Source organism: Labeo rohita, chromosome 22 (assembly GCF_022985175.1).
Source record: "Labeo rohita strain BAU-BD-2019 chromosome 22, IGBB_LRoh.1.0, whole genome shotgun sequence".
Taxonomy (NCBI): Eukaryota; Metazoa; Chordata; class Actinopteri; order Cypriniformes; family Cyprinidae; genus Labeo; species Labeo rohita.
Window position 1 is genome coordinate 25,739,377 of NC_066890.1, and position 27,545 is coordinate 25,766,921.

General features: G+C 32.5%; 1 protein-coding gene across 3 annotated transcripts in view; it reads right to left on the reverse strand.

The window, feature by feature from the left end:
- Nucleotides 1-1,127: 1,127 nt before the first annotated feature.
- ccdc50a (coiled-coil domain containing 50a) overlaps nt 1,128-27,545 on the reverse strand; it is a 32,375-nt gene continuing 5,957 nt past the window's right edge. Inside the window, exons 2-12 of one of the 3 annotated variants that reach the window (XM_051094802.1) lie at nt 21,809-21,871; nt 17,056-17,185; nt 13,990-14,080; nt 13,682-13,781; nt 7,615-8,442; nt 7,188-7,312; nt 7,024-7,068; nt 6,618-6,722; nt 5,104-5,198; nt 4,916-5,019; nt 1,128-4,842 (exon numbers count right to left, since the gene is read on the reverse strand). In XM_051094802.1, the coding sequence (XP_050950759.1) occupies nt 4,823-4,842; nt 4,916-5,019; nt 5,104-5,198; nt 6,618-6,722; nt 7,024-7,068; nt 7,188-7,312; nt 7,615-8,442; nt 13,682-13,781; nt 13,990-14,080; nt 17,056-17,185; nt 21,809-21,871 (1,706 nt within the window). In that variant the 3' untranslated portion in view covers nt 1,128-4,822. Of the gene's footprint in view, nt 4,843-4,895; nt 5,020-5,103; nt 5,199-6,617; nt 6,723-7,023; nt 7,069-7,187; nt 7,313-7,614; nt 8,443-13,681; nt 13,782-13,989; nt 14,081-17,055; nt 17,186-21,808; nt 21,872-27,545 lie in introns of those variants that run through there. The other 2 variants (XM_051094803.1, XM_051094804.1) reach the window with 2 other exon arrangements.

Sequence of the window (27,545 nt, forward strand, 5' to 3'; positions counted from 1 at the left end):
AGTTAAAAAAAGTTAAATTAATAACTTATTTCAGTGTGGTTTCATTTGTTACTGTTGTGCCATTTGAAAAACAAAGGAGATTGTGATAAAATGTCACCTGAATTTTAAATAAATGAAAAAGATCTTAATTTTTTGTATTATAGAATAACTGATCAAAATCACAAGCAAGACTGTTGTTTATAATGAGCACAATTAATAATTATGTATAGTGAATGTCACAGGCTATGACATTTACCATATATAATTCTTAAATATATTTTACAATTTGGCCTATATTAATAATATTACAGGAACATTCTAAGAATGTTCTGCTAAAAATGTTTTCTCTCAACATTATGAGAACATTCATTAAGTACAAGTAACGTCCCATAGACGTTTCAAGAACGTTGTTGTAAGAACGTTTTCTCTCAACCTTAAGAGAACGTTCATTAAGTACAAGTAACGTCCCAAAGACGTCCCAATAACGTCCTAAAAATGTTCCAAGAACGTTGTTCTGAGAACGTTTTCTCTCAATGTTACAAGAACGTTAACAATGTTATAAGAACGTTCCAAAAACATTATTTTAATAACGTTTCGTACTAACATTTACACAACTTTTAAAGAACGTTGGTGAATGTTCTGGGAACGTTCCCTGTTAGCTGGGATGCACTTGTTCCCTGGTGAAAAAAAACAGCATATGCTGGTAGGTATGTTTTGATGCGGGGATGCTGGTTAGGTAGGTTTTGATGCTGGTTTATGCTGGTCCTTGATCAGCAACATGACCAGCAAACACGAGCAAAGGACCAGCAAAAACCAGCTAAGGACCAGCTTAAACCAGTATCAAAACCTACCTAACCAGCATTCCAGCATCAAAACATACCTACCAGCATATGCTGGTTTTTCACCAGGGTTCGTAACGCTTGTTTTTTCATACAGTGGCTAATGAACCGGAAGTCTCGCACATTCACAGAAAATGGCTTGCTTCTTGAAAAATAAGGTGGATGTGTATATATATGTTACAATATTGATCCTAAATAAAGAAAAATGATAAAATACTTACTGAATAGACAGACAAAACCTTCTGTCAAGACTGTTGTTGTGGAATCAGATGCACTGGATTACAAACAAACTCCATTGACACAAACACACCCTTTAAAAGTCATTTATTTGGTATTTACAGTTGGCCAGTGGAAGCTATGAGAATGTGCAAGATACAAACACTTTTGCCGGTCACAAAACGTTTCCAGCAGCAGCTGATTGTAAAACAAACTGGCATGGACGTCATCTTCGTACGTTGAGTGAAAAATGCTCAAGTCTGTCGCTCTGTCACACACATACACACATTTACAACGGCATATCAGGTGCTAAATGTTCAGTTTGTTTATTACAGCCTTAAGCAAATCATTTGTAAACCAGCTGTTTTTCCCCCAGATCATATGACCATCAGATATTGACAGTTTTACAGCAATACTTTTTTTTTTTAAATCCCTGAATGTTGAATGACATTTGGCACAAAACCCATCCAGCCAATTAGTATCAGAATTGTAACGTACATTTTTCTTTTCAAATACTACAGTGCACCGTGATATGCGCTAGATTGACACAGCACTGAAAGAGAGATATATATGCACATTCATCACTAAAACACACACACAGTGATTCGAAACTGATTCAGTAATACAATTCCACAAGAAAATGTTCTCAAATCACCTTTTAAGCGTAGCAGCATGGCAACAGAAGATATTTTCCCCTAAAAGTTTATTGGACGCATTTCAGGCCATGCCTTTCATTGGAATGCACCGACACAAACTAGCATATTGTCATTCTCGAGAGCGTAGGATGGGAGCGTTCAGCACTAGCGAACGAACACTGGTCTTATAGAGGCACTAATGCGATACAAAAGTAGCTGCTGTCTTTAGTTGTATCTGTACAGGATGCTACATGTAGCCCGCACAATCATATTCCCATTCCCAAAAGCAGAGTGGAATGTAAAGCATTTTGACAGGAATATGGAATGTAATTGACGACTGATCAGTAAGGAAATAAAAATGCCCTGATAGAGTGATGTGCATATGGCACTTTCCATAAATAGGGTACAAAATTGGCCTTTTTTTAAGTTCAATAAATGTCCCAATGTCCCTAATAGAGGAAACTATTAGACATGCTAGATAATTTTGTTTTATACATAGCTAGTATTAAAAACGTATTATTTAGAATGATATCACACAAAAGTGTCATAATACTGTTAAATCTATTTTAATTACTAAAAAAGTAATTGGTATTTGGTCCCAAACTAGTGAGCACCAAATGAAGTATAGATTAATTTAGGCAAACCATGCAATGTTTTTTTTTTTTTTTTCTTCCTAATTGCCAAAAAAAATTGTGTTGCATTGAAGTCCTACATTATGGCGACAGATTTGCTTAAACTGCAAAATAAAACAAAAACATACACAAACAAAAAAAATAAACAAAAAGCAGAGCAGAGCCATGCAAAAATAAAACAAAATAAAAAGCAAAGAAATGCAATGGAAAAAAAAATGTTTTTTTGTTGTTTTTGTATTTTTAGTTTGGACATTTGTAAAATTTGTGATCAGTTTATTTTATGTGGTATGTAAGAAATAAACAGTTGCAGAATAAATAAATGCTGGAAAATGTAGGTTTTAAATTTTTGATTCAGACTAGTTCTGAAAGTTAAAAGGAAAAAGCAATGAATACCAAAAAACAACAACAAAAAAAGGTGCAGAAAAACAAACAAAAGAGAAAAACTTTTCTGAAGGTCACTGAAAAATAAATAAGTAATAATAAAACCGATTTGAACAAGTCTGAACAAGTTCAGACAAGTTTAAGTTGACAAATTCAGACAAGTTCTAAAAGTTCAAAAAACAAAACAAAAAAGGAAATACATAAAAAGCAAAGAAAAGCAATGTTTAAAAAAAAGCAAAGTGAAAAGAAAAATAAAGAAAACAATTTTTTTTTGTTTTTTTTTTGTTTTGTTTTTTTTTTACAGATGCATTGCTGGAAAACAAAACAAAATACAAATCTGACAATGTAAGTTTGTAAATTTTGATTCAGACATGTTCAAAGAAGAAAGTTCAAAGCCAAAAAAAAGCAATGAGTAACAAAAAGCAAAAAAAAAAAAAAAAAAAAAAAAAAAAAGACAAATTAGGTTTTTAAATTTTGATTTAGAAAAGTTCTAAAAGTTCAAAGCAAGAAAAAAGGCAAAGAAAAGCAATGAATTTAAAAAAAGCAAGAAACAACAACAAAACTTTTCTGAAGGTTATCCGCTTATTTTGACTGGGTCTTCGCCAAAAAAAAATAAATAAATAAAAATAAATAAATAATAATGAAGTTTTTAAATTTTGATAGACAAGTTCAAAGAAGAAAGTTCAAAACAAAAAGTAAAGCAAAGCAAAAAGCAATGAATAACAAAAAACAAAGCAAAATAACAAAACAAGGAAAATAACTTTTCTGAGGATTATTGACATTTTCCACTTTGCTGGAAAACAAAACATAAAAGTTGTACAAATTCAGTTTTTAAATGTTGTTTAAACATGTTCTAAAAAAAAGGTTTGAAGGTTATCCACTGATTTTCAATCACCCTTTGATGGAAAAAAAAAACAAAACAAAACAAAACAAAAATAACATTTTTACATAACCCCCCCAAGAGTTTGAGGCCCAATTTTGTACTCTGTTCATAGAAAGTGCCAGATGAACGCCATAGTCACTTGTTTGCTGCCTTGATCTGTTTGCTGGTCAGATTTTATGTCCCTGCTCAAAGTAAGTTTGCCACCAAATGCAAAGCACTGCGAATCCAAACACTGATATATTAGCATGAATTGCATATGATGATGCAAGCACGAAGACTGTTTATATCGGTGCCAACAGCAATGCTACTACATGCCTTAAAACTCCTATTCTGCATTTGTACTGAATTATAAATAAACATAAAAATATATAAAAATAAAAAAATGAAGAGTAGAGATGTGTCTGCGGCCATTATTTTGACAAGATTCATATAGACCCCATAGAGTTCACATTCAGCCAGCATGCACTTGAACACTGGAGCATATTATTATTAGTAGGTCCAATAGCACCTACGAAGAAGATGAGAGAATCGCTACGAACACTGCAGGTGAAAGGGGAAAACATCACCCTAACAACCTGCAGTGTGAGTAAAAAGTCTCTCACGAATGATATGAAGGCAAAATGAAGAAGCACTGACAACCTCACCTTGATATCTGATTGGTTTGAAGACTGAACCTGTTTCTTAAGACATTGAGATGTGGAAACCAGATCGCTCCTGGTTCACGCTAACAGTCTCTTCAGATCGAACGGGGAAAGGGTAAAACAATCAAAATACGAATAAAATAAAATATATCCTCTCAAAATAAATCAATAAATATATAGCACAAAACAGTGCTGTATATGAATTCAAGCATGTTTTCCGTTAAATAAAAACTGACAAAATGGAAAACAGCTGCAACATGGAATCAAGACAAAGCTTCATTATAGATGGCGAGAGAAAAGGGATATTTGAAAGAGCTGTGCAGTAGATCCCTTCCTGTCCAGTCATCCACAATAAGACAAAAAACATGAGAAGCAAACAGGAACCGCCCCTGTCGCCCAGTAGTTCGTAGCTCCAGGTTAAAAGACTCCTTCATGACAAGAAGAGACGACGTTGGCTCATCTGATGAGATGAACTGAGAAACTCGAAGAGGGAAAAATAAAATAAAGTGTCAGTAGCTTCTGCCGAAAGCCTCAAAGTATTTCTGAATCGCTTACTCCGTTGATTCGCAAAATAAAGGGCCAGACGGACTCATGATTGGACAGCAGTGGCTTATGGTCACGGTCTGTAGGGGGCACCTAAAAGAAAAGGAGACAAGGTTAAATTCAGTTCCAATTTGAAGAGTGATACCTCATTTTGTCTCATGTGAACCTTTGTACGCCTCTGGTCTTGACGGAGGACGAGGGGAGTACGGGCTGTCCGCATACATGTAGGTCTGGTTTATGTTCTCGTAGTGCTGTGTGGGAGGAGGAGGCCTGGAGAGAAGAACCGAGAGAAACGTGAAACTCCAGTAGGATTTCGGACAGTTTGAGTGTGTTCATGAGTTGGAGATGTGGTACCTGGCAGGTTTGTGGTTGCGTGCTCTTAGGTACTCGTCCTCTCTGGTGTGTGGCTCTTCTCGCGTTCGGGGTCGTACTACTTCTTCTTGCATTTGCTAACAAGACAGAAAAGAAGAGAAAGTGTTGGTAGTGTCGATAGGGGCAACGTCACCAGGCCCACATGGAATAACGTGGGTTTCAGCAGCATCAGCAAGTAATATATTGTACATTTAACCCTGACTTTTAACCCTCTTCATGAACTTTATATTAGCAATATGTAGGCATTTATATATACACAGTTGAGGTCAAAAGTTTTCATACACTTTACAGAATCTGCAAAATGTTAATATTTTAACGAAATAAAAGGGATAATACAAAATGCATGTTATTGTTTGTTTAGTACTGACCTGAATAAAATATTCCACATAAAAGATGTCTATATAGTTGAAATTAAATAATAATAAAAATGACACCGTTCAAAAGTTTACATACGCTTGGTTTTGAATACTGTGCTGTTACCTGAATGATCCACAGCTGTGTTTTTTTGTTTAGTGATAGTTGTTCATGAGTCTCTTATTGGCCTCAGCAGTTCAACTGCCTGCTGTTCTTCAGAAAAAAATTCTTCAGGTCCCACAAATTCTGTGTTTTTTCAGCATTTTTGTGTATTTCAAACCTTTCCGTTAATGACTGTATGATTTTGAGGTCCATCTTTTCACACTGAGGACAACTGAGGGACTCATATGCAACTATTACAGAAGGTTCAAACACTCACTGATGCTCCAGAAGGAAACATGATGCGTTAAGAGCCAAGGGGTGAAAACTTTTGGAATTTGAAGATCATGGTAAATTTAACCTTTAAAAATTTAATCTTGTCTTCTGGGGAACATGTAAGCATCCTCTAACTTCTGAAGGCCAGTACTAAGTGAAAAAAAAAAATATGATATTTGGTCAAAATAAGAAAAATGTACACATCTTCATTCTGTTCAAAAGTTTTCACCCTTCCCAGCTCTTAATGCATTGTTTTTTTCCTTCTGGAGCATCAGTGAGCGTTTGAACCTTCTGTAATAGTTGCATATGAGTCCCTCAGTTGTCCTTAGTGTGAAAAGATGGATCTCAAAATCATACAGTTGTTGGAAAGAATTCAAATACATAAAAATGCTGAAAAACCAAAGAATGTGCGACCTGAATGATTCTTCTAAAGAATATCAAGCAGTTTAACTGTTCAGGACAAACAAGGGACTCATGAACAACTATCACTAAACAAAAAAAAAAACAACAACAAGCAGGGTAAAAAAAAACAAACAAAACAGCTTTTCAAAAGGTTACGCACATATTTTCATTCATTATTTGCAAAAAAAACAAAAAACATCCACACAAATGTAAATAAAACGTAACCACTATAAGCACTATTTTTTTGTTAATATCTATTTTTACAATAATTATTTAATAAATATAGTTAAATACATATAAACTAACCAAGGATCCAATGACTCTCAGGACCAGAACTACGTGTAGTTGGAATGGATGTTGCTTACCTTATATTCCACCTCAGGTCGTCTTCTCTCAATCACTTGTTTCTCCTTGTCTCTCGATCTCTTGTACTCCCTTTTCTCTTCCTCCATTAGCCGTCGTGCTAATTCCTTAAAACACAGTTGCAAAACACATCGTAACACAAACAAAATGCGATCAATTTGGATGTAGGAACACCCCTAACAGTGCACAAAAACAGTACACCAGGGGTTCTCAACTCTGGCCCGCAAGATCCATTTTCCTCCAGATTTCAGCTCCAACCCAAATCAAACACACCTGAACAAGTTAATCAAGATCTTTAGCATCACAAGAAAGTTACAGGTGAGTTTGATCAAGGTTGGAGCTCAACACTGCAGGAAAATGGATCTCATGGGCCAGAGTTGAGAACCCCTGAAATAAACTATGCCATACCTCATCTTGTGCAACTTGAGCAGCTCGTCTGTCAAATTGACTCGCCTGTAAAAAAAAAAAAAAAAATAAATAAAAAAAAAATAAATAAAAATAAAATAAAAAGACATGATTATATTTGGGGATTACAAATCACCAATAATCGCAATCACAGAGATTCAAGATACCTTAAGTTCTTCTTCCTGTAGCTTGCGTGCCACCTCCAAGTCTATGAGCTCCTGGTCTTGTAGGTCTAAGTTGGCCAGTCCGTGCGTTGCCTCCTTCATGCCATATTCTCCTCGTGCCTTCCGACCTGCAGGAGGCATCAGAGGACATCAGTGCACATTGAAAGCACAAAGAACGACACTTAAACTATTCTCACAGAACCCAAGTGACCATTTTTGGTTTGGGATAAAGAAGGAGTGATCAAAAAGGTTGAGATTGAGTGCACACGATTCCCCAGAAATCATTTTAGAAAGTTCACGATCAAACAAAGACAAGAAACCCAAATCACCAGTGCATAGCAAAAAGGAAATCTTGACAGCACTCCCCAACACCAGATGGCACTGCAAAGTCCAAGCAGGTTCACGCAAACACATGGACCTCGGCCCATACCTCTCTCTCTGGGAGAATGACCAGGGGACCGGGCCTCATTTGAGGAACCTCTGAGAACCGGCTCCTCAAAAACCTCATTAGGACCTGACGGGAGCCTCAGCCTGTTCTTGTGATCCTCCCACTCCAGGCTTTCCTCTGACCATCCTCTAGTTGGGGCGAGACCGTAATCGTCCAGTTCTCGCTCTCTGCTTCTATCCCTGCTTTTGTGCCTCCCTCTGTTCCCATCTCTGCCCCGTTCTCTTTGCCTGTCTCTGCTACCATGTCTGTACCCATTTTGGTCCATCTCCCGGTCCAAGTTCCTGTCCCTGTCCACCTGCTTGGCTTCTCCACTAAACAGTCTATCTTGACTTCTTGTCCGGTTTCGATCTCTCGACCTTTCTTTGGGTCTCCGTCCATCCCTTTCACGCTCTCGATCCCTGATCCTGTCCTTGTCCCAGACCTTGTCCCGTCCGGCAGAGTAATCCCTTGGAGGCTTCTCCTTACGCCGCACCACTGGCTCCAGGTCGTCCCATTGATCTTGCTTCTTCCTTCTACGTGGTTCTGTGTGATCGAGATCGAGAGGTTTGTTTCTCTCTTTTGGTCGTCGCTCAGGTGAGTAGTACTCTAGGACCCTTCCCTTGCTTGGACTCTCCGGATGCCTAGATCGGCCCAACTCCGCAGGCTCATATTCTGGATATCGACTACGACTATTAGGATATCTTTTTCTGTCAGGCTCAGGAGAGTTGTACGGGGAAAGCATCTGATCATAGTCATGATTCTTCCCTTTTTTGTAACCTGGAGAAGCGGAGCGTGGGTTCGCATCTCGCAGGTCCGGTGGAAATCGGGGAGCTGTGTGAAAGTGAGTGTGAGGCAAAGGTGGAGTGCAAAAACAAGGAGGAAAACAACACTTAACCAGGTTAGTACACAAGGGTTAGTTGACTATGGACAATGCAGAAAATAAAATGGTCAGTAAGGCTATTGTTGACAAGTGTTACCAAGCCACTCAAATGAAAAGGTATAGCCAGGGTCCAAAATTAACAAAAAGCCATGCATGCCAAGGTCAAGGTCTTTACCCACATGCGTTTCGAAATCCATAGGACGGGGGTGGCAAACTCAGGTCCTGTAGGGCCACTGTCCTGCAGAGTTTAACTCCAACCCTAACACACCTGATCCAGCTATTCAAAGTCTTTAGGAGTGGTAAAAACATCCAGGTAGGTGTGTTGGGAGTTGGTTGGAATTAAACTCTGCAGGACAGTGGCCCTCCAGGAACTTGACACACGTGCCATAAGACCTTCGTTCATCTTAAAAACACAAATTAAGACATTTTTGATGAAATCTAGAGCTTTCTGACCCAGCAACGCAACTGACACATTCAAGGCCCTGGAAGGCAGTAAGGACATTGTTAAAATTGTCCAAGTGACATCAATGGTACAACTGTAATGTTACGAAGCTACGACAAGACCTTTGTCCAACAACGACTTTATTTCTTCCAGTCTGTGTCAGTCTTCAATGTGTGTTCATGTGAGTAGTATTCTCGTAGCTTCATAAAATGAAGGTTGAACCATTGATGCCACATGGAACATTTTAACGATGTCCTTACTACCTTTCTAGGCCTCGAACGTGGTAGTTGCGTTGCTGTCTACACAGGATCAGAAAGTTCTCGGACTTCATCAAAAATATCTTAATGTGTGTTCCCAAGATTAACGAAGGCCTTACATGTTCGAAACAACATGAGGGTGAGTACTTAATGACAGAACATTAATTTTTGGGTGAACGATTCTTTTAAAGAGCAGGTCATATGGTACTTTAAAGTGTCCTAATATTGTATTGGAGTCCCCTACAACAGGTTTAAATGCATCTAAAATCAGAAAATACTGTAATTTTCTGAGAATATATATTTAATATTATAATATTTTTTAATGATTTCAAAACAATTTGTTCGATGCAGTTCTGATCTCAAGGTCTGGTATCGATGTTACCTTATCAGTTCGAACCAGAGGATGATACCGATGTTTCTAAGTGGTACATTTAAACTTTGTATGTGGTACGAATTGTATTGCTGTGGTATCGTGGAAAAAAAAAAAAAAATCTTTTGACCACTGATTCTTCACATCATCATCTTTCAGCAATGAAAACAAAACTTGCTTTTACAGCGCAAAACACAGCATCTTTTCGTAAACACTCCCAACTAGTTGAAGTGTTTGTGCGCAGGTCAGACTGTTCGTATTTTGCAGGCAGGCGGGATTATATGTCAAATGTGTTACAGAGTGACGTATATCGGTAACAGGTCAAAAATGTGAAAATATGACGACTTGTTTAAACGGTTTACTGTAGACTCTTTTAAGAGACGATATCTTTATCACACATTTTTTTAATTAACAACTTTGCAAACTGTTTACATTGAAGGACAGCTATGTTACAAACTGCAATAAAGATATTTTTCAAAAACCCATATGACCTGCTCTTAAATTTGTTGTTTAAAAAAAGTAGTGTCTAAAAGTTGTACTCTACTGTAGGGAAAGTGCATTTGGCTGAGTGTTAATTTTGAACCGTTTACAGCAATTCCAGTTTAGTACATTAGAAAAGTCAGCATTTTCCTTATTCATAACCTAATAAGAGTAATATGTGGGTTGAGACTGAAATTGTTATTTTACAAAACAACCAAACCAAAAAAACAAACAAAATATCTCCACAGACTTCTCAATCTTAAGGCCTTAACTCTTTTTTTTCAACAACCAAATCTTAAATTAGTGTGTAAGGCTTTTATAAATAGGCACGTGGCACTTTCATACAGATTTATACCAAAAAACAAGGATTTTAGACAGCAAACCATGTGTTAACCCTCCTACAACTATGCATCAAAGATTCAGATAAACATGCCTGATCTCCTCCCCAACACATCCTGGCTGAAGCGCAGCCCAGGCCTAATTTTTTGCATTCTGGCATGATAACGAAGCCTAGCTTTGCTGTCACGGTTTGAGAGGGAGAGAGATTGCTAAAGATACTCCCTGAGATACTGAATCTTTTATGTTGTGCCCTGTAGGCGGGTGCTAATCTGTGCTTATCATGCCAGCATCCTTACAAACAGAATATCAACAACACGAAGCAATGCATTTCGTGCTGAAGTTTCAATCTTTAGGGTTAGAGGGTTTTGTTGAAACAAACAGCTATATACACACCTATAAATGAGAGATTTGAACGCGTTTAATGGGGCAAACAGACCCTTTGAATACAAAACCAGCTAACCAGCAGGAGACCCTAAACACATTCAAACAACGCCATGAGAGAATGATTACATAACCCAGGAAAATAAACAGTTTGAATGCAAACTGTGGCACGCAAGGGCAGCCATGCAGGGCGGGTGGAGTTAACAGATGCCGTGTTGACATGAACAACTTGTACGTCCAGTTTTGTAGCATTTGTCGCTAAATGGTAACCCATTATGAACGCAAGATGGGCTGCTGGTGCCATTTTAAATGTTAGGCAAGAAAACTTTCCCAGAATTACCTAATGTTTACTAAACAAACATTAGATGCACGCTAACATGCGGTCAAGTTAGTTGACGTTTTGTTTAACTTTACAACACACAGATAAAAGTGTCTGGAGTGCTTAGGGCTTAAAATGCATGAAATGTACGTTAATCACTGTAATTGCTTCCTAAAGCATAATTACCTCAGAAACAGATAAACAGGAAAGCACAAATGCGCCAAAATTTGCACAGGAATGTCAAAACTCCATTCATAATTTGTCCTGACTACATACGAAGGGAAAAAAAAAAAAAAATTCTAATATTTTAATATTTAACTAACATTTTCTAACATACATTACATATTTTTGAATGCTACAAAAATATACATATATTTTTGTAACCATTAAAAGATATACTTTTATTCATTTTCAATTATTTAATGTTAATTCAGTAACTGGATTCAGCTATTAATTTACCCAGAATATCTATTATTGTTATTATTATTATTATTATTATTATTATTATATTTTTTATTTTTTTATTTTTTATTTAGTTACTTTTTGTGGGTTTTTATTATTATTATTATTATTATTGTCTGTCTATATATGTCTATGTAGTTTTATCTTAATTTCAGTTTTTGTCACTTCAGTAAATATAATATGTCTATTTAGCTTTAATTTTTACTTTAATTTCAGTTTTAGTAATTTGAGTACTTCAACAAACTATTTTAGATAGAAATTTAATATTTAATTTATGTTAATTTAATTACTTTCTTTGTGATTTTGTTATGCCTTTTTGTCACGTTTATCAGTTTTGGGTTCTTTGTTAAATATGTCTATTTAGCTTTCATTTTTTCTTTAAGTTCAGTTTTAGTAATCTGAGTACTTCAACTTAATTTCAGTTAGCAATTTAATATTGGATTTAATTTAATTTTTTTTACTTTAATTTCAGTTTTAGTAATTTAGTACTTCAACTTAAATTATTTCAGTTAGCGATTAAATATTTTAAATTAATTTAATTTGATTTATTTTGATTAATGTATTTTTTGTGATTTTGTTACATGTTTTTGTTGTTTATTAGTTTTTTTTTAGCTTAAATTTTTACTTTAATTTCAGTTTTAGTAGTTCGAGACATTTAACTTTAACTTTATTTCAGCAATTTAATATTGGATTTAATTTGGTTTATTTTAGATTATTTTAAATTAATGTAATTTTTTTTTTTAGTTTTTTTTGTTGCGTTTTTTAATATTTTATTCATTTTAATTAAATGTAATTTTTAATTAATTACATTAAGAACTTTATTTGAGAACTTTAACTTCATTTCAGTTAGCAATTTAATATTTGATTTAATTTGGTTTATTTTAAATGATTTTAAATTAATTTTTTTTTTGTTATTTTGTTGTGTGTTTATTAGTTTTGGGGATTTTGTTAAATGTCTGTTTAGCCTAAAGTTTTACTTTAATTTCAGTTTTAGTAATTCGAGACATTTAACTTCAACTTTATTTCAGTTAGCAATTTAATATTTGATTTAATTTGGTTTATTTTAAATGATTTTAAATTAATGTAATTTTTTAGTGATGTTGTTGTGTTTATTAGTTTTGGGGGTTTTGTTAAATGTGTAGTTAGCTTTCATTTTTACTTTTTCAGTTTTAGTAATTTGAGTACTTCAACTATTTTTAATTTAAATTAAATTAATTTAATTTTTGTTTTGTGTTTTTGTCATGTTTATTAGTTTTGGGTTTTTTGTTAAATATGTCTATTTAGCTTAAATTTTTATTTCAGTTTTAGTAATTTGAGACATTTATCCTCAACTTTATTTCAGTTAGCAATTAAATATCTGATTTAATTTTATTTATTTAAATGTAATTTTTAATTAATTACATTTTTAAACTTTAACTTCAACTTTTTCAACCATTTCAGTTAGCAATTTAATATTTAGTTCGATTTAATTGAATTTGATTTATTTTAATTTAAATTAAATTCATTTTGTTATGTGTTTGTGTCATGTTTATTAGTTTTGGGGGTTTTGTTGAATATGTCTATTTAGCTTTCATTTTTCATTTTGGTTTTAGTAATTTGAGAACTTTAACTTTATTTCAGTTAGCAATTCAGTAACAAGATTCAACAATTAATTCACCTAGGATTTAATTTATTTAAAATTTTTGGTATTTTGAATCAGCTTTTAATTTTTATATTTGCAGGTTTAATTTAATTTCACTTCATTTTTTAGTGATTTTGTTACATGCTTTTGTGATTTTTATTGTATGTAGTTTTAGTAACTTTAGCCCTTATGTTTATATATTATATAATATATATATTTTTTTTATTATAAGTGTTTTAATAGTTTTAATTCACAATAACAACAATTCTCAGAATGATAACTCGTTAGTCCTTTGAGACTGCATTTCTTGTGCAATGTGTTTTTGTATAACTAATGAAGACGCATTTTGTGTGTGTTATTTGATGTTATCCAGTGAATTCAGACCTCAAATTCACGGCAGTGGTAAACTGTAGATTTTCCAGCGGTCAAAGGTGTTTACGGATCCAAACCCACATATTCTCTTCTCCAAACCCCATCTCTGCTCAGTCGCACACCTTCCACCAGAGGGCGTCTACACACCTTTGTCGTCGTAGTACTCATCAAAGTTAGTAGTTTCCATCTGCTTTTGGCGTTTTCTCTCCTCTTTCATCTCCCGCTCCTGCAGCTTGCGGGCGATGGCCTGGTTGAAAGCACATAAACGTGAGTTTAAGAGAATGAGTGGGAAAAGCGAGCGTAGTAACAGTCATGGGTGTGGATGCATTTATGCTTTTCTTATGACCAACGCACAGAAAATGCGAGTGTTACAACACAATAACAGTGATGTCATGTGACGGCTGTGGGTGTGGCTAAACCGACACCAGCGTGTGAATGTTGTGAATGGCCCTCACCTCATCTTTCTCCTCTTGCTGCCTCTGTTGTTCGGCCTGCCGGACCAGTTGTTCTTGAATCTCCTGAGCCATTTCATTGTCGATGCGTTCCCTGACAGGACAGAGGGAAAGAAAACATTTGTGTTTACAAATTGTGAGTTTTCACATCGGGCAAGGTGCTCGAGTGACTGACTGCAGTGCTGGGTGAAATGGGTTACACAGTAACTATTATCTAGGGCTGCAATGATCGTAAACGTTTGCTTGTGATTGTCATAAAAAAATAAGTGTGATTGATAATGTTAGTGCCCTAAGAAGCTGTCAATTATTCACATTAAACTCATACAATAAAACCAGTGGCATTTTGTTAGTAATATTTATATTTGACTACAGCATTATTTCAAATGGAGATTTATTTCAATTGTGTTAATTTTAGTACTTAAATTTGTAGTTAGATGCATTTCTATCTATCTATCTATATTAATTTAATTTAATTTTATTTTATTTTTGTGATTATGTGGTAATACAAATAATAAATGCAAAACAAAAACAAAAACAAAAACAACAAAAAAAATAAAAAATAATAATAATAATAATAATAATAATAATAATAATAACAGAAATGCAACTAAGAAAGTTTAAGTACCAAAACTTACCAAAACTGAAATGAATCTCTAATTGAAATAAAGCATTTCAATTTTAATCATTATATTATTTGAACTTTCTTATTTCTGCATTTCTATTATTATTACTATTATAATAATATTAATAATAATATTAATTATTATTATTATTATTATTGTTATTGTTAATTTAATAATTAATGTTTTTTTTTCATCAAAAAGTTTAAGCTGCATTTAATATTTATATTTTATTACAGTGTTATATAACACATTATATAAACAGATTTCAGTTTTAGTGATTTTAATACTTAAACTATCAGTTAATTGCATTTCTGTTTTTTGTTTATTTATTTTTATGTAAAAAGTTTCAGTTAAAACTTATATTTTATTACAGTTTTATTTCAATTATAGATCTATTTCAGTTTGAGTCATTTTAGTACTTAAACTATCAGTTAGTTGCATTTCTATTTTCATTATATTTATTTTTATAAAAAATTAAGTTTCATTAAACATTTACATTTCATTACAGCTTTTTATTTATTTATTTTAGTTTTAGTAATTTTAGTACTTAAACTATGTTACTTGCATTTCTATTTTTTATCTATTTATTTTATAGATAATAAAAACAATTTAAGTTGCATTTAAAATTTATATTTTATTACCAATTTATTTCAATTAGAGATTTGCTTCAATTTTGGTCATTATAAAACTTAAACGTTCATTTCAATTTTTTATGGAATTTTATTTTATTTTATTTTATTTTATTATTTTATTTTATTAAAAGCTTTAAGTTGCATTTAATATTTCTATTTTATAACAGCTTTATTAAAGGTTTATTTCATTTAGAGATTTACTTCAGGCTTGGTAATTTTAGTACCTGCATTTCTATTTTTATTTATTTATTTATTTTCATTTTTATTAAAATGTTTAAGTTGCATTTAATATTATTATTTATTACAGCTTTATTTCAATTAAAGATTTCAATTTTAGTAATTTTATTTATTTATTTATTTATTTATTTATTTATTTATTTATTTATTTATTTTTTTATTTTATTTTATTTTATTTTATTTTTTTATTTAAGAGTTTAAATTGCATTTAATATTAGTATTTAATTACAGCTTTTTCCCCCCCCAATTAGAGATTTAAATCGTTTTCAGTAACAACAATCAATAAACTTAAATTAGTTTTATTAAAATGGTTTTGTAAATGAATATGGCACGGATCAAACATTAAATTTTTTTTATTTTACAAAATTATTTTTTATATTACATAAAATAATACTACAAATAAAATACTACTACTAATATTTATTTTTTATTTATTTCTGCTCCACAAAGACGCAAGATAAGTTGTTTTTGTTATAAAACTGTAAAAAATGTATTAAAATCTAAAATAAAAAACTGAAAGGACAACCTGCTGTCTATCATATATTGTTCTTTATACAAATCTGTGAGATCAATTCACCAGTAATTAGTCATGTGATTACCACTCAGACAGAGTAATTAACAAAGCAATACCATTACTACCTAATTAATGTAATTAGTATGACTCAAAAACATGTTTAGGCAACACAACCTTTTCAGTCAAATAGCATAGAAGACAAAGTTATCAGGCCTAACAAGTGTTATCCTCACCCAGAATACAGTAAAAATGTGAAATATTATTATAATTTAAAATAACTGCTTTCTATTTGAATATATATTAAAATGTAATTTATTCCTGCGATGCAAAGCTGAATTTTTAGCAGCATTATCTTAGCCTTCAATATCACATGGCACTTCTGAAATCAGTCTAATATGCTAAAAATCAGTTGTGCTGCTTCACATTTTTGTTTTGCTTTAGTACTAGTATTAATTTCTTGAAAAATCTTACTGAGACCAAAATATTTGTATTAATCTGACTTAATATCCCTAACAGTATGGTTTGCTGGCACACTAACAGCAGTATTTGAGCGATGTATCACGTCTCCCCTCAGGCTCGCGGGTCTCTCGCTCTGCCACGCTCAAACTCTGATGATAGCATCAGCTCAGAGACCTTGAGACGTCGCCCAGCAGGAAGGAACACTTTATCCGCGTGCGGCATGAGCACAAGTCAAAACATTTCACTGCCACGGCGCACTACGAGACGACACAAGGCCTTGTGCTCAAAACACAAGCTGAAAGCGCAGCAGGAGCCAAAACTAAACTCCACGTATTTTGTTTCAGTGTGTGAAGAAGAGACACCGCTTTACACAATGTCAACATCGAGTTATCAACGACTGATAATGCAGGTTTGTCCACTCCTGCTTACAGCTCTCATCTCAACAGACAGCAAAACAACTACGATTTCCCATGTGGCACAGAGAGTTTGGGATGATATGACAAACGAACGACCTTCCTTTTTGTTTTAAGTTGGTAGCGTTTGACTTTTCGCCTCTTTAGCATCTTTCTGGTTTGGTTTAGATTTAGGGTTTCAGGTGACTCACATGCGGCGGTGTTGTCTCTGGCTCTCGGCTTTGGCCCGCAGGTCCTCTTCCTCCTGTAGACGTTTGGCCACCTGTAGGTCCTGCTGCACCAGACGGCTCTTGTGGACGTTGGATGCCAGGTGGCTCTCGACTGGAAGACGAAAAAGAAAGAGAAACCTGATGTTTGGATGTTCACTTCGCACAATGACACAAATAATGACACAAATAAATGATTCTGACATTTACATAGATATTCCTGAGAGTAACACATATTTTTAAGAAAACTCTTATTAAATATATAAATAAAATAATTCACTGAATAATAAAAAAGAAAATGACTTTGTTTTGAAATGTAGTATTGTGTATATATATATATCATAATTATTATTATTATTATTATTATTATTAATATTATTATTATTATTATTATTATTATTATTATTATTAATAACAATTAAAAAAATTGATTTAATGCTTATAATATTTATAGTATTAGTAGTTGTGGTATTTTTGTTATATTTATTATTATTATTACAATTATGTTATATTACTATAAAACACACTCTATAACAATTATATATTATTATTATTATTATTATTATTATTATTATTATTATTAATAGTAATAATAACAACAACAACATAATTAAAAAATATGAATAACAAATAATTATTTAAAAAAATAATAATAATAATAATAATAATAATAATAATAATTATTATTATTATTATTTTATATTACACTGTATAACAATTATTATAAATAATAATAATTATAATAATAATAATAATTATTATTATTATTATTATTACAGTAATACAATTTTATTTTTTATTAATAACAAATAATAAAAAATTGTTAATATTTTTAAAATTATTAAAATTATTAATATTTTTTACATTACTATAAAACACAAACTATAATAATTTATTATTATATGAATTATTATTAAATACTATTATTAATATCACTGTTATAGTCATTATTATTCTAATTATTATTGACTAAAAATATTGAGTCAGCAATTTAATATTCAGTGAGTTATTACTTATTAATACTAATTATTATTAGTGCTGTAAAAACAATCAAGCAGAGATTTACATGGATTTTTCTTAAAACTCATAACATGAATAATTAAATGGGAAAAAAATCATTGAAACAGTTTTTACATTTTAATATTATTAAGAAAATAAAAAATATTATATGTATATATATGTATATATGTGTATATATATATATATATATATATATATATATACATATATATATGTGTGTGTGTGTGTGTGTGTATATGTATACATATATATATAAAAAAGTATTATATAATATATTATATATTCATGATTTAAAACAATAATTGTTATTCAAATCAAATTAATCAAAAATCTAATTATATTAAAATCAAACATTCAGTGAACACTACCAATGCAAAATAATAATAATAAATAACAACAACAACAACAACAATAATAATAATAATAATAATAATAATAACAATAATATACATTTAAAATAATAAGAGGAAGAATAACAAATGCCAAATTTCTGTACCTTCATTTTTGTAAAATTAGTAAAACAACTGTTGAGGAGTTACTAATTACTTGCAACAGAGTTATAGAATTTAATTACAAAAAAATATATATATATATACGTAACTAATCAGTTGCAGTTACTGAGAAAAAAAAAAAAAGTGTAAAATAAATTAGTTACTTCTGAGGGGTTACATCTGAATATTTCTTAATGTTGAGTACTACTGAAAGATTAACCCTGCCTGGTTTAAATGTCTAAACATAATTAACAGTTGAAAACATTCATTAACAATTTAGAAAAGTAATCAAATGTATTCAGTTACATTAATAAAGTAATACAAATATTTACACTACTTATTGCATTTGAAATGGGTAACTTGTAATCTGTAACCTAACCCTGCTCATCGCATATATATTTATGCATATATATTTATTGATATATATTGATATATATATATTGATAGACACGTATCTGAGAGCACATGTTCTGAAATGCCATCAAACCTGTTGCCATTTCAAGGCTGTGCTACATCGGCAAGGCAGTAAATCGTAGACGCTGACGCAATTCTAGCCGACACAGTGCATCATCTTCTCAAAGTCTGAACACTTTTATTGATCCTGTGGCTGCGAGCGCCCGCTATATTTAAGAAAGAGCACCAAAAAAGAAAGAAAAGCTATAAACCGAAACATTTATGTGATGGATACACCCGATGTCAGTCAAGCCAGCAACATTTTTTACAAGGAGCCATTTTGAGCGTTAAATAAAATCGAGAGCGAGGCATTCTCTGGCTTTCATTCACCGAAATTCTTTCAGCTGGGACGGTTTAACACCATCTGCCAGAGGGACTAAACAAAGGTGACGTTCGACACACAAGCTGTTTCTTTGAGTTGAATGAAAGGTCAGGCCTGTTGACTTAATGGTCAAAGAAGCTGCTTTGTTCAACCACGAGTGTTGTTATTGTTAACAAAATCTAACAAATTTTAAAAATTACCCCATGATTTCCTCACCCACAAGCCATCCTAGGTGTATATGACTTTCTTCTTTCAGACGAATGCAATTGGAGTTACATAAAAAAAATGTCCTGGCTCTTCCAAGTTTTATAATGGCAGTGAATGGGTGTTTAGACTTTGGAGCCCAATAAAGTGCACCCATCCATCATAAAAAGTACTCCACATGGTTTCGGGGGTTAATAAAGGCTTTCTGAAGCAAATGCGTTTGTGTAAGAAAAATATCTATATTTAAATCTTTACAAACCGTAATCTCTAGCTCCCACTAACTGTTGTACACTGGATATTTTTTAATATAACTCCGATTGTATTTGTCTGTAAGAAGTCATATACACCTGGGATGGCTTGAGTGTGGGTAAATCATGGGTTAATTTTAATTTTGGGTGAAAAACTTAAACTGAAAACCTAAACGAAAATTAAACGCTGCCTTGGAAACTGAACAAGGTTGAAACTGAAGATCTAAAATGATATAAAAACTAATATAAAAAGCTTTATTGCAGTGTAGTTATTGTTAACTAAATATAAATAATATATTTTTTTTTGTTAATCAAAAAGCTAAAATAAAAAAAAATTAAACTTAAATTAAAAATGCTGATGGAGCAACCAAATTAAATGAAGTTGAAATTAAAGATCTAAAATTATTCAAACTAATTAAAAAATTATTGCGGTGTAGTTAATGTTAATTAAATCTAAACATATTTTAAAATTCTTCTCCTTCTTCTCATTATTATTAATTTATTTTCTTTATTTGTTAATCAAAATAAAGCTAAAATGAAAAAATAAAAAAGCTCAATTAAACATGCATTAAATCTAAAAATACTTTTAAATTATTATTGTTTTTTTTATTATTAATATATTTTGTTGTTGTTGTTACTTGAAATAAAGCTAAAATTAAAAAAGAATAATAAATAATAAAAAATAAAAAAGCTCAATTAAAAAAAAGCTGCCTTGCAACCAAATTAATAAAAATGCTGAAATGAAAGATTTATTTATCTATTTGTTAATCAAATAAAGCTAATAATATTAAAGAAGAACAAGAATAAAAGTTTAATTAAAAATTCTGCCTTGGCAACTAAATTAAATAAGTTGAAGTTAAATAAGTTAAAGTAAGTTTAAATAAGTCAACTAATAAAAATAACAAATAAATACAAAAAAAAAAAAAAAAAAAAAAAAAAAAAAAAAAAATCAAGCTAAACAGAAATAATAAATGTTACTATAAAAACTAGTATTTTATCATAATATCATTATTTAAAAAAAAAAAAAAAAAAAAAACACAAGAAAAAATAAATAAATAAATCACTGAAACAGTTTTTACATTGTAATAAAAAACAAACTAAACAAAATTTTACAAATGAAAATTAGAAAAAATAAAAATATTGACCATAAACATTTAACAAAAAATAAATAAGTTAATTAATTAATTAATAATACGAATAAATACTACACTAGCAGTATATAAAAAATACTAAAATAACACTGCTCTACTGAAAAGAAGATATGTTTTAGACGCTGATGTGGTCAGTTTAAAGAACTTTTACGGGTTTATTTATAGTATTGATGCAGCTCAAAGTTTTAATATAAATTTGCCAGCAGATTTCTGAGTAATTGAATTTCACACGACAAGTTGTACCACTAACACCTGCCCATGTCTCAACTCTAAAAGAGGGAGTTTTCAGCTCTTACCAACACCATTACTGATAAAACAATCTGCAATGCCGTTTCAGGAAAACACAAGTCCAGCTGGAGGATGTGAAATCAGATGCTTTGCCTAAGCATTCAGTTTCATTAAAAACAGTCTATTGTTATTCGTGTTACATGTCTGAAGCACAGCTCACAAAGAAGTCAGCTTTCTGTTATTCAATGAGGGGAATTTGCCTTGTGGAAATCTTTCGCCCTCACATGAAATTCCCAAATGCGTGGATTCCTACTGAAATGCCTGAAATGGTTTTAAAAAATTCACCAAACAACAGTAAACGTGACCGCGCGTTTACCCGCGTGTCCTCAAAAGTGAATAAAATTCATATGATGGCATGTGTGATCTGTGGTGAAGGTGTAAAACCTCAATTCAGTGAAAGAGGAAGATGCTGAGGCGAGTTTGGACTTTTCTTTCCACTCTCACCTTGCTCTGTTAAGGATGGGGAAACACCGTAGTGGCTTTGAATGACTCATTTGGTGTCAACGAAAAGCTTCAGGATTAAAGTCAAAAGTTTCCACGCAGTAACGTTCATGTACTTACTTTCCTGTTCCTGAAGGTTGTGGGCCAGACAGTGGTCTTCGAGCACGGCAAAGTCCCGGCACACTGCGGACAGCCAGAAAAGAGAGATAGGATTCAGGTTATTTACTGTTAACACAGAGCTACGTCATCGGTTCAACCCACACAGGATGTTTACAAGAAAACCTCAGGATAAAAGGTTTCGAGGTTAAGGTTAACATCGTCTCAGACACATCTAAAACTATAGTATGGTTAGCACTTAAACTACTGTTTAAAAGCTGTGGGTTAAGTAAGACTGATCAATAATACAAAAGATTTCTTTCAAATAAATATCAATTCAGTTTCCATAAAAATATTAAGCAGCTCAACTGTTTTCAACATTGATAATAAGGAATAATAATTTCTTCGCAATCTTACTGATCCACAAACTTCTGAATAGTTCTGTATCTTTCGATGTTTTTTTTTTTTTTTTTTTTTTTCATTTATTAATTTATTTTTTGATCCAATAGGAGCATGAAGGCTAAATAAAATAAAATAAAATAGAGCAGTAAAGGCTATATTCATGGTAAAAATAAAAAATGAAATGGTAAAATACAAAAATTGCCAAATGAGCAGTAAAAGCCATATTCATGTCAAAAATAAAAGATGAAATAATAACAATAAAAAAAAAAAACAAGTATACAAGCAGCGAAGGCTATAATTCATGGCAAAAATAAAAGACAAAAAATACTACTACTACTAATTGTACTTTTCATGACAAAAATTAAAAAATAAATAAATAAATAAATAAAATAAAATAAAAAGAGCAGTAAATGCTATAAAATAAAAATGGCAAAAATAAGAGATTAAATAATAATAATAATAATAAATAATAATAAAAATGGTATACGAGCAGTAAAGGCTGTAATTCATGTAACAAATGAAATAATTTTAAAAAATGATATATGAGAGGTAAAGGTTATATTCATGGCAAAAATAAAAGACAAAAATACTACTACTACTAATTTTATTTTTCATGACAAAAGTAAAAATAAAATAAAATAAAATAAAAGCAGTAAAGGCTATATTCATGGCAAAAATGAAAGATGAAATAAAAAAAAATGCTATAGAAGCAGTAAAGGCTATAATTAACGCAAATGAAATATAAAATTATTTTCAAAAATGATATAAGAGCGGTAAAAGCTATATTTACAGAGAAAAAATAAAAGACAAAAATGCTACTACTACTACCACTTTTTAGTTTTCATGACAAAAAAAAAAAAAAATATATATATATATATATATACATACATAATATATATATAAAGCCTTAATATAAAGCAAAAAAAATATAAAAATACAAAAAAAATATAAATATAAAAAAAAAATATATATATATATATATATATATATATATATATATATATATATACACACATATACATACATTATGTATATATATATATATATATATATAAATATAAAGCCTTAATATACAAAGCTATACAAAATTTTAATTGTTCAAATACATACTCTCTCTCTCACACACACACACACAGATAAATCTACCAAAAAAGGATGTTTGTGCCACAAGGTAAACTTTTTTTGTTTTTTTCAAAAGGAAAAAATTTTGTGGAAACTCTGTGGGGTCTGAATTGGTCCGAAACTGCAGCGCAACCGACCATTATCACTTCAGATATAAATACAACCCGAGAAACTGAAACCATGTCCTCCACATCCGCCCTTTAACATCCTCTTATCTGCTTTTTTTATGTTATTTATGTAGGCCTGATTCTACACCTGGCATCCTCCCAGCTACTTAGACACGCTTCATAACGCAGGTGGAGAATCCATGTAACGTCGTGACTGATAACAAAACGAGCGCCCTCAAGCCTCAGACGCAAACTCTGACAACCCAAATCAGATAAAAGCAACTTTGCATTTCAGTCTGCAAGGAAAACTGCACTTCTGTTTCTAGGAATCGAGCGTGAATAATATACCCAAACACGCTCCAGTTTCGCACCATAATCACACAGTTTAGTGGCAGGTTTAACAGCGATGTGACAAACTATTCATAACACTAATTTACCCAGGAATTTGTACGCTTAGCTCGGGCGAGACGAGGATAAGATTAAGCCACTTCTGCAGATCAGTGATTAAAGTCGTCGTCCATCTGCTGCAGATCAGCATCTTGAGCAGAAGAGCTGCAGAACTGAGACTACAGGATATTCTTAGCGCTAAATGAGGAACCAAGAATTCAATTTACATTTCCTTTGTAGTCTACTAGCCGGTATAGCCACATTAAAGGAGAAGTTCACTTCCAGAACAACAATTCACAAATTATTTACCCTTGTCATCCAAGATGTTCATGTCTTTCTGTCTTCAGTCGTGAAGAAATTATGGTTTTTGAGGAAAACATTTCAGGATTTTTCTTCATATAATGGACTTGATCGGTGCCCCGATTTTGAACTTCCAAAATGTAGTTTAAATGCAGCTTCAAAGGACACTAAACGATCCCAACCGATGAAGAATGGTCTTATCTAGCGAAACAATCAGTCATTTTTTTTCAGAAAATAAAAATGTGTATACTTTTTAAGCACAAAAGCTTGTGTAGCACAGGCTCTGGGATGCACGCTCACGTACTATTGAATCAGGTCGAAAGGTCACGCCGAACGTAGGTGGAAAAAGCGAGTGATTTACATGTTAAGTCAATGCAAAGACGCGAATAGACATCCTGCGGTGCGATTCACGCGAATGACGCATTTTGGGCGTTTGACGCTTTTTAACCAACCCGCCGCGTTAACCAATCAGGAGCTTACTTTAGTAGTGACGTGATTACGACGTAGCGAGCAGAGGGAAAAATCCGAAACAACAGTGGAGGACAAAATCATCGTCGCTGTATGTGGATACCCGGAGCTATACGATACATCTTCGTACTTTTATAGAAACGCGAATAAAAAGGATCTTGCTTGGAAGAAAGTGAGTGAGGAGGTCGGACAATCTGGTAAGTTGTAAAATGCTCTTTACTCAGTTTGAGCTATATACATATTGACGGACTGATCTGATGGACCCAGACACGGCGCCGAACGAGTCTACGCAGTTTTTCAGCCTTCCACAGCACATAAAGAGCAGCTACCGTCTTAACAAAATCCACGTCAGCCATTTCACAATGAGACTGGAGCCGCCTGGCAGAAGCCCCTCCCATGATGCGAATTCGTGTCTGTTGTGAAGTGAATTTCATGAGCGAATTAAACAAGTAAACTCAAAATGTTCAAGCGTCCAATTACGCACGACTAGCGCGATTTATTCGCACAAGTCGCGTCTGGTGTGAACGCACTGTAAGAAAGTGCAAGTAAGTCAAACGCTGTTTACACACAAAAAGGTACAGCGATGTCGGACGATTCTGAAGTTGTAGGAGAAAATAAGATGGAGTTTTTCGACATACTCTACCTTTTTGAGCCAGAGAACACAGATGATAAACTTAGACGTGATTCATATTAGTGAATCATCAATAAATGTATCGGTTTTGCCAATTAATCGGCACCGATAGTTGATTGGCGGAACTAGATGACTAGATGCTGCATTAGCGGAGGAAGGACAGCAGTATACAGTAAACAGCCCGTTTGGTGATCAAATAAAGTCTTGTAGACCGCCGCTTGAATTGAACGCGGCGCATCCAGTGTGTGACACCGGATAGCTGCGAGTTTTTCTAGATGCGGCGCTGCACTTTTGCCCGTTGTGTGACTAACATATTTTTATATTTTGATTAGATAACCACAAATGTTCTAGAATAGAAGCAGTTTAATTGTGAAAGTACACAATATCCACATATATGCAATTTCAATACTGTGGCCTTCGTGTAGATATTTAAAGATGACCATCTTTAGCTTGATTGTTGATGTAATGGTAGCACTTTTCAATATGAGTCCATTTGTAACATCAAGACTGATAAAAGCTGTAGAACAGAAGTATTGTTTCTTGTTAAAGTCTGTTAACTTCAACATTTACTGATACATTTTAAAGTTTTTTGTTGCTTTTGTTAACATTAATGAACTAACTGTTGATCAATGTAGAATTAATATTTTTATTTGTTTACAAAGTATGGTTCAGTAGGCTACTTTTTTTTGTTTTTTAAATAGTAGAGCACTATTTATTTTCCATTCAGTATCCATTTTTAAAACTATCGGTCAATTAATCGATATCGGCCAGTGTGGTCCAACCTAGTTATCGGTATCGTAAAATCCAATATCAGTCGACCTCTAGTGATGGGAAGTTCGGATCATTTTACCGACTCGGACCTCTGAGCCTCGTTCAGCAAAATGAACAAATCTTTTTTCGAGTCATTTTGTTCATTTTAACAAAATCAGCATCACGTGACAGTCCCATAAGATGAACGAATGACTCGAAAAACCCGAAAACGGCGAACTAATTCCAGTACAGAACCTAATAGGATGTTGCGCATGCGCGACTGAACGAATCACTCCCCGAGACGACTCGTTCTTCCCGAGTCACATTAAAGAATCGTTCAAAATTAACGAATCGTTCAAGAACGACCCGTGGACACATCCCAGAACCTGTGCTACACAAGCTTTTGTGCTTGAAACGTATACATATTTTTTTAAAACAACGACCGGTCGTTTCGCTAGATAAGACCCTTCTTCCTCAGCTGGGATCGTTTAGAGCCATTTGAAGCTGCATTTAAACTACATTTTGGAAGTTCAAAATCAGGACACCAATAAAGTCCATTATATGGAGAAAAATCCTGAAATGTTTTCCTCAAAAACCATAATTTCTTTACGACTGAAGACAGAAAGACATGAACATCTTGAATGACAAGGGTAAATAATTTGTGAATTGTTGTTCTGGAAGTGAACTTCTCCTTTAAGACATCTGAATGCCTTTTTTGACAGGTTTCTAAGAAAATGTCTGAGAATCGTTTGGCATGAGGAACCAAGAAACGTTCCTTCTAACAATAAGCATCTTGACGCTGACTGTGCATTTACCATAAGCTTCATTTCTTTATGCATGGAGCCTATGTTTGTTGAACTTGTGCTGAAGAACCCGCACTGGAAAGGTTTTTAGGTTATATGGCATGTTACGTGGCTTGTCGTTATGAGAAAACTGGATTTATGACACAGTTAAATAGTAGTGGTAAACCAAAACGGGCCAGCTGCCAGATTTGAGAGAATATTTGTTTTCCATTGGTTTTATTGAACTTGAATTAATTAATTTATTTACATTTTATATAATAAAGTCTCTTCTGCTCATCTAGGTTGTATGAACTTGAGCAAAGATTCAATAAAAACAGAAATATTGTAAAATATTATTAAGATTTAAAATAAATGTTATCTTTTTAAATACATTTTAAAATCTAATTTATTTCTGGGATGCAAAGTTGAATTATCAGCATCATTACTCTAGTCTTCAGTGTCACATGATCCTTTAGAAATCATTCTAACATGCTGATTTGCTCAAAAATAACGTTTATCATTATTTATACTGAAAACAGTTGCGCTGATTCAACGGAGAGATTTTTTTGGATTCTTTGATGAATGGAAAGTTCAAAATAATGCCATTTGAAAAAGAAATCATTTTTAGAAAGCATTTTAAAATGTCACTTTTAGGCACTTTAACTGAAAACACTATTAAAAAAAAAACAATTCTCCATTTCAAAAATATTAGACGACCACGTGAACTCAATGTATTACATTTTATGTTTGTTTGTTTTTTAGTGCCATTCATGGTGAGAAAAATTAATGGTAAATTATAGCAGATCGTCACA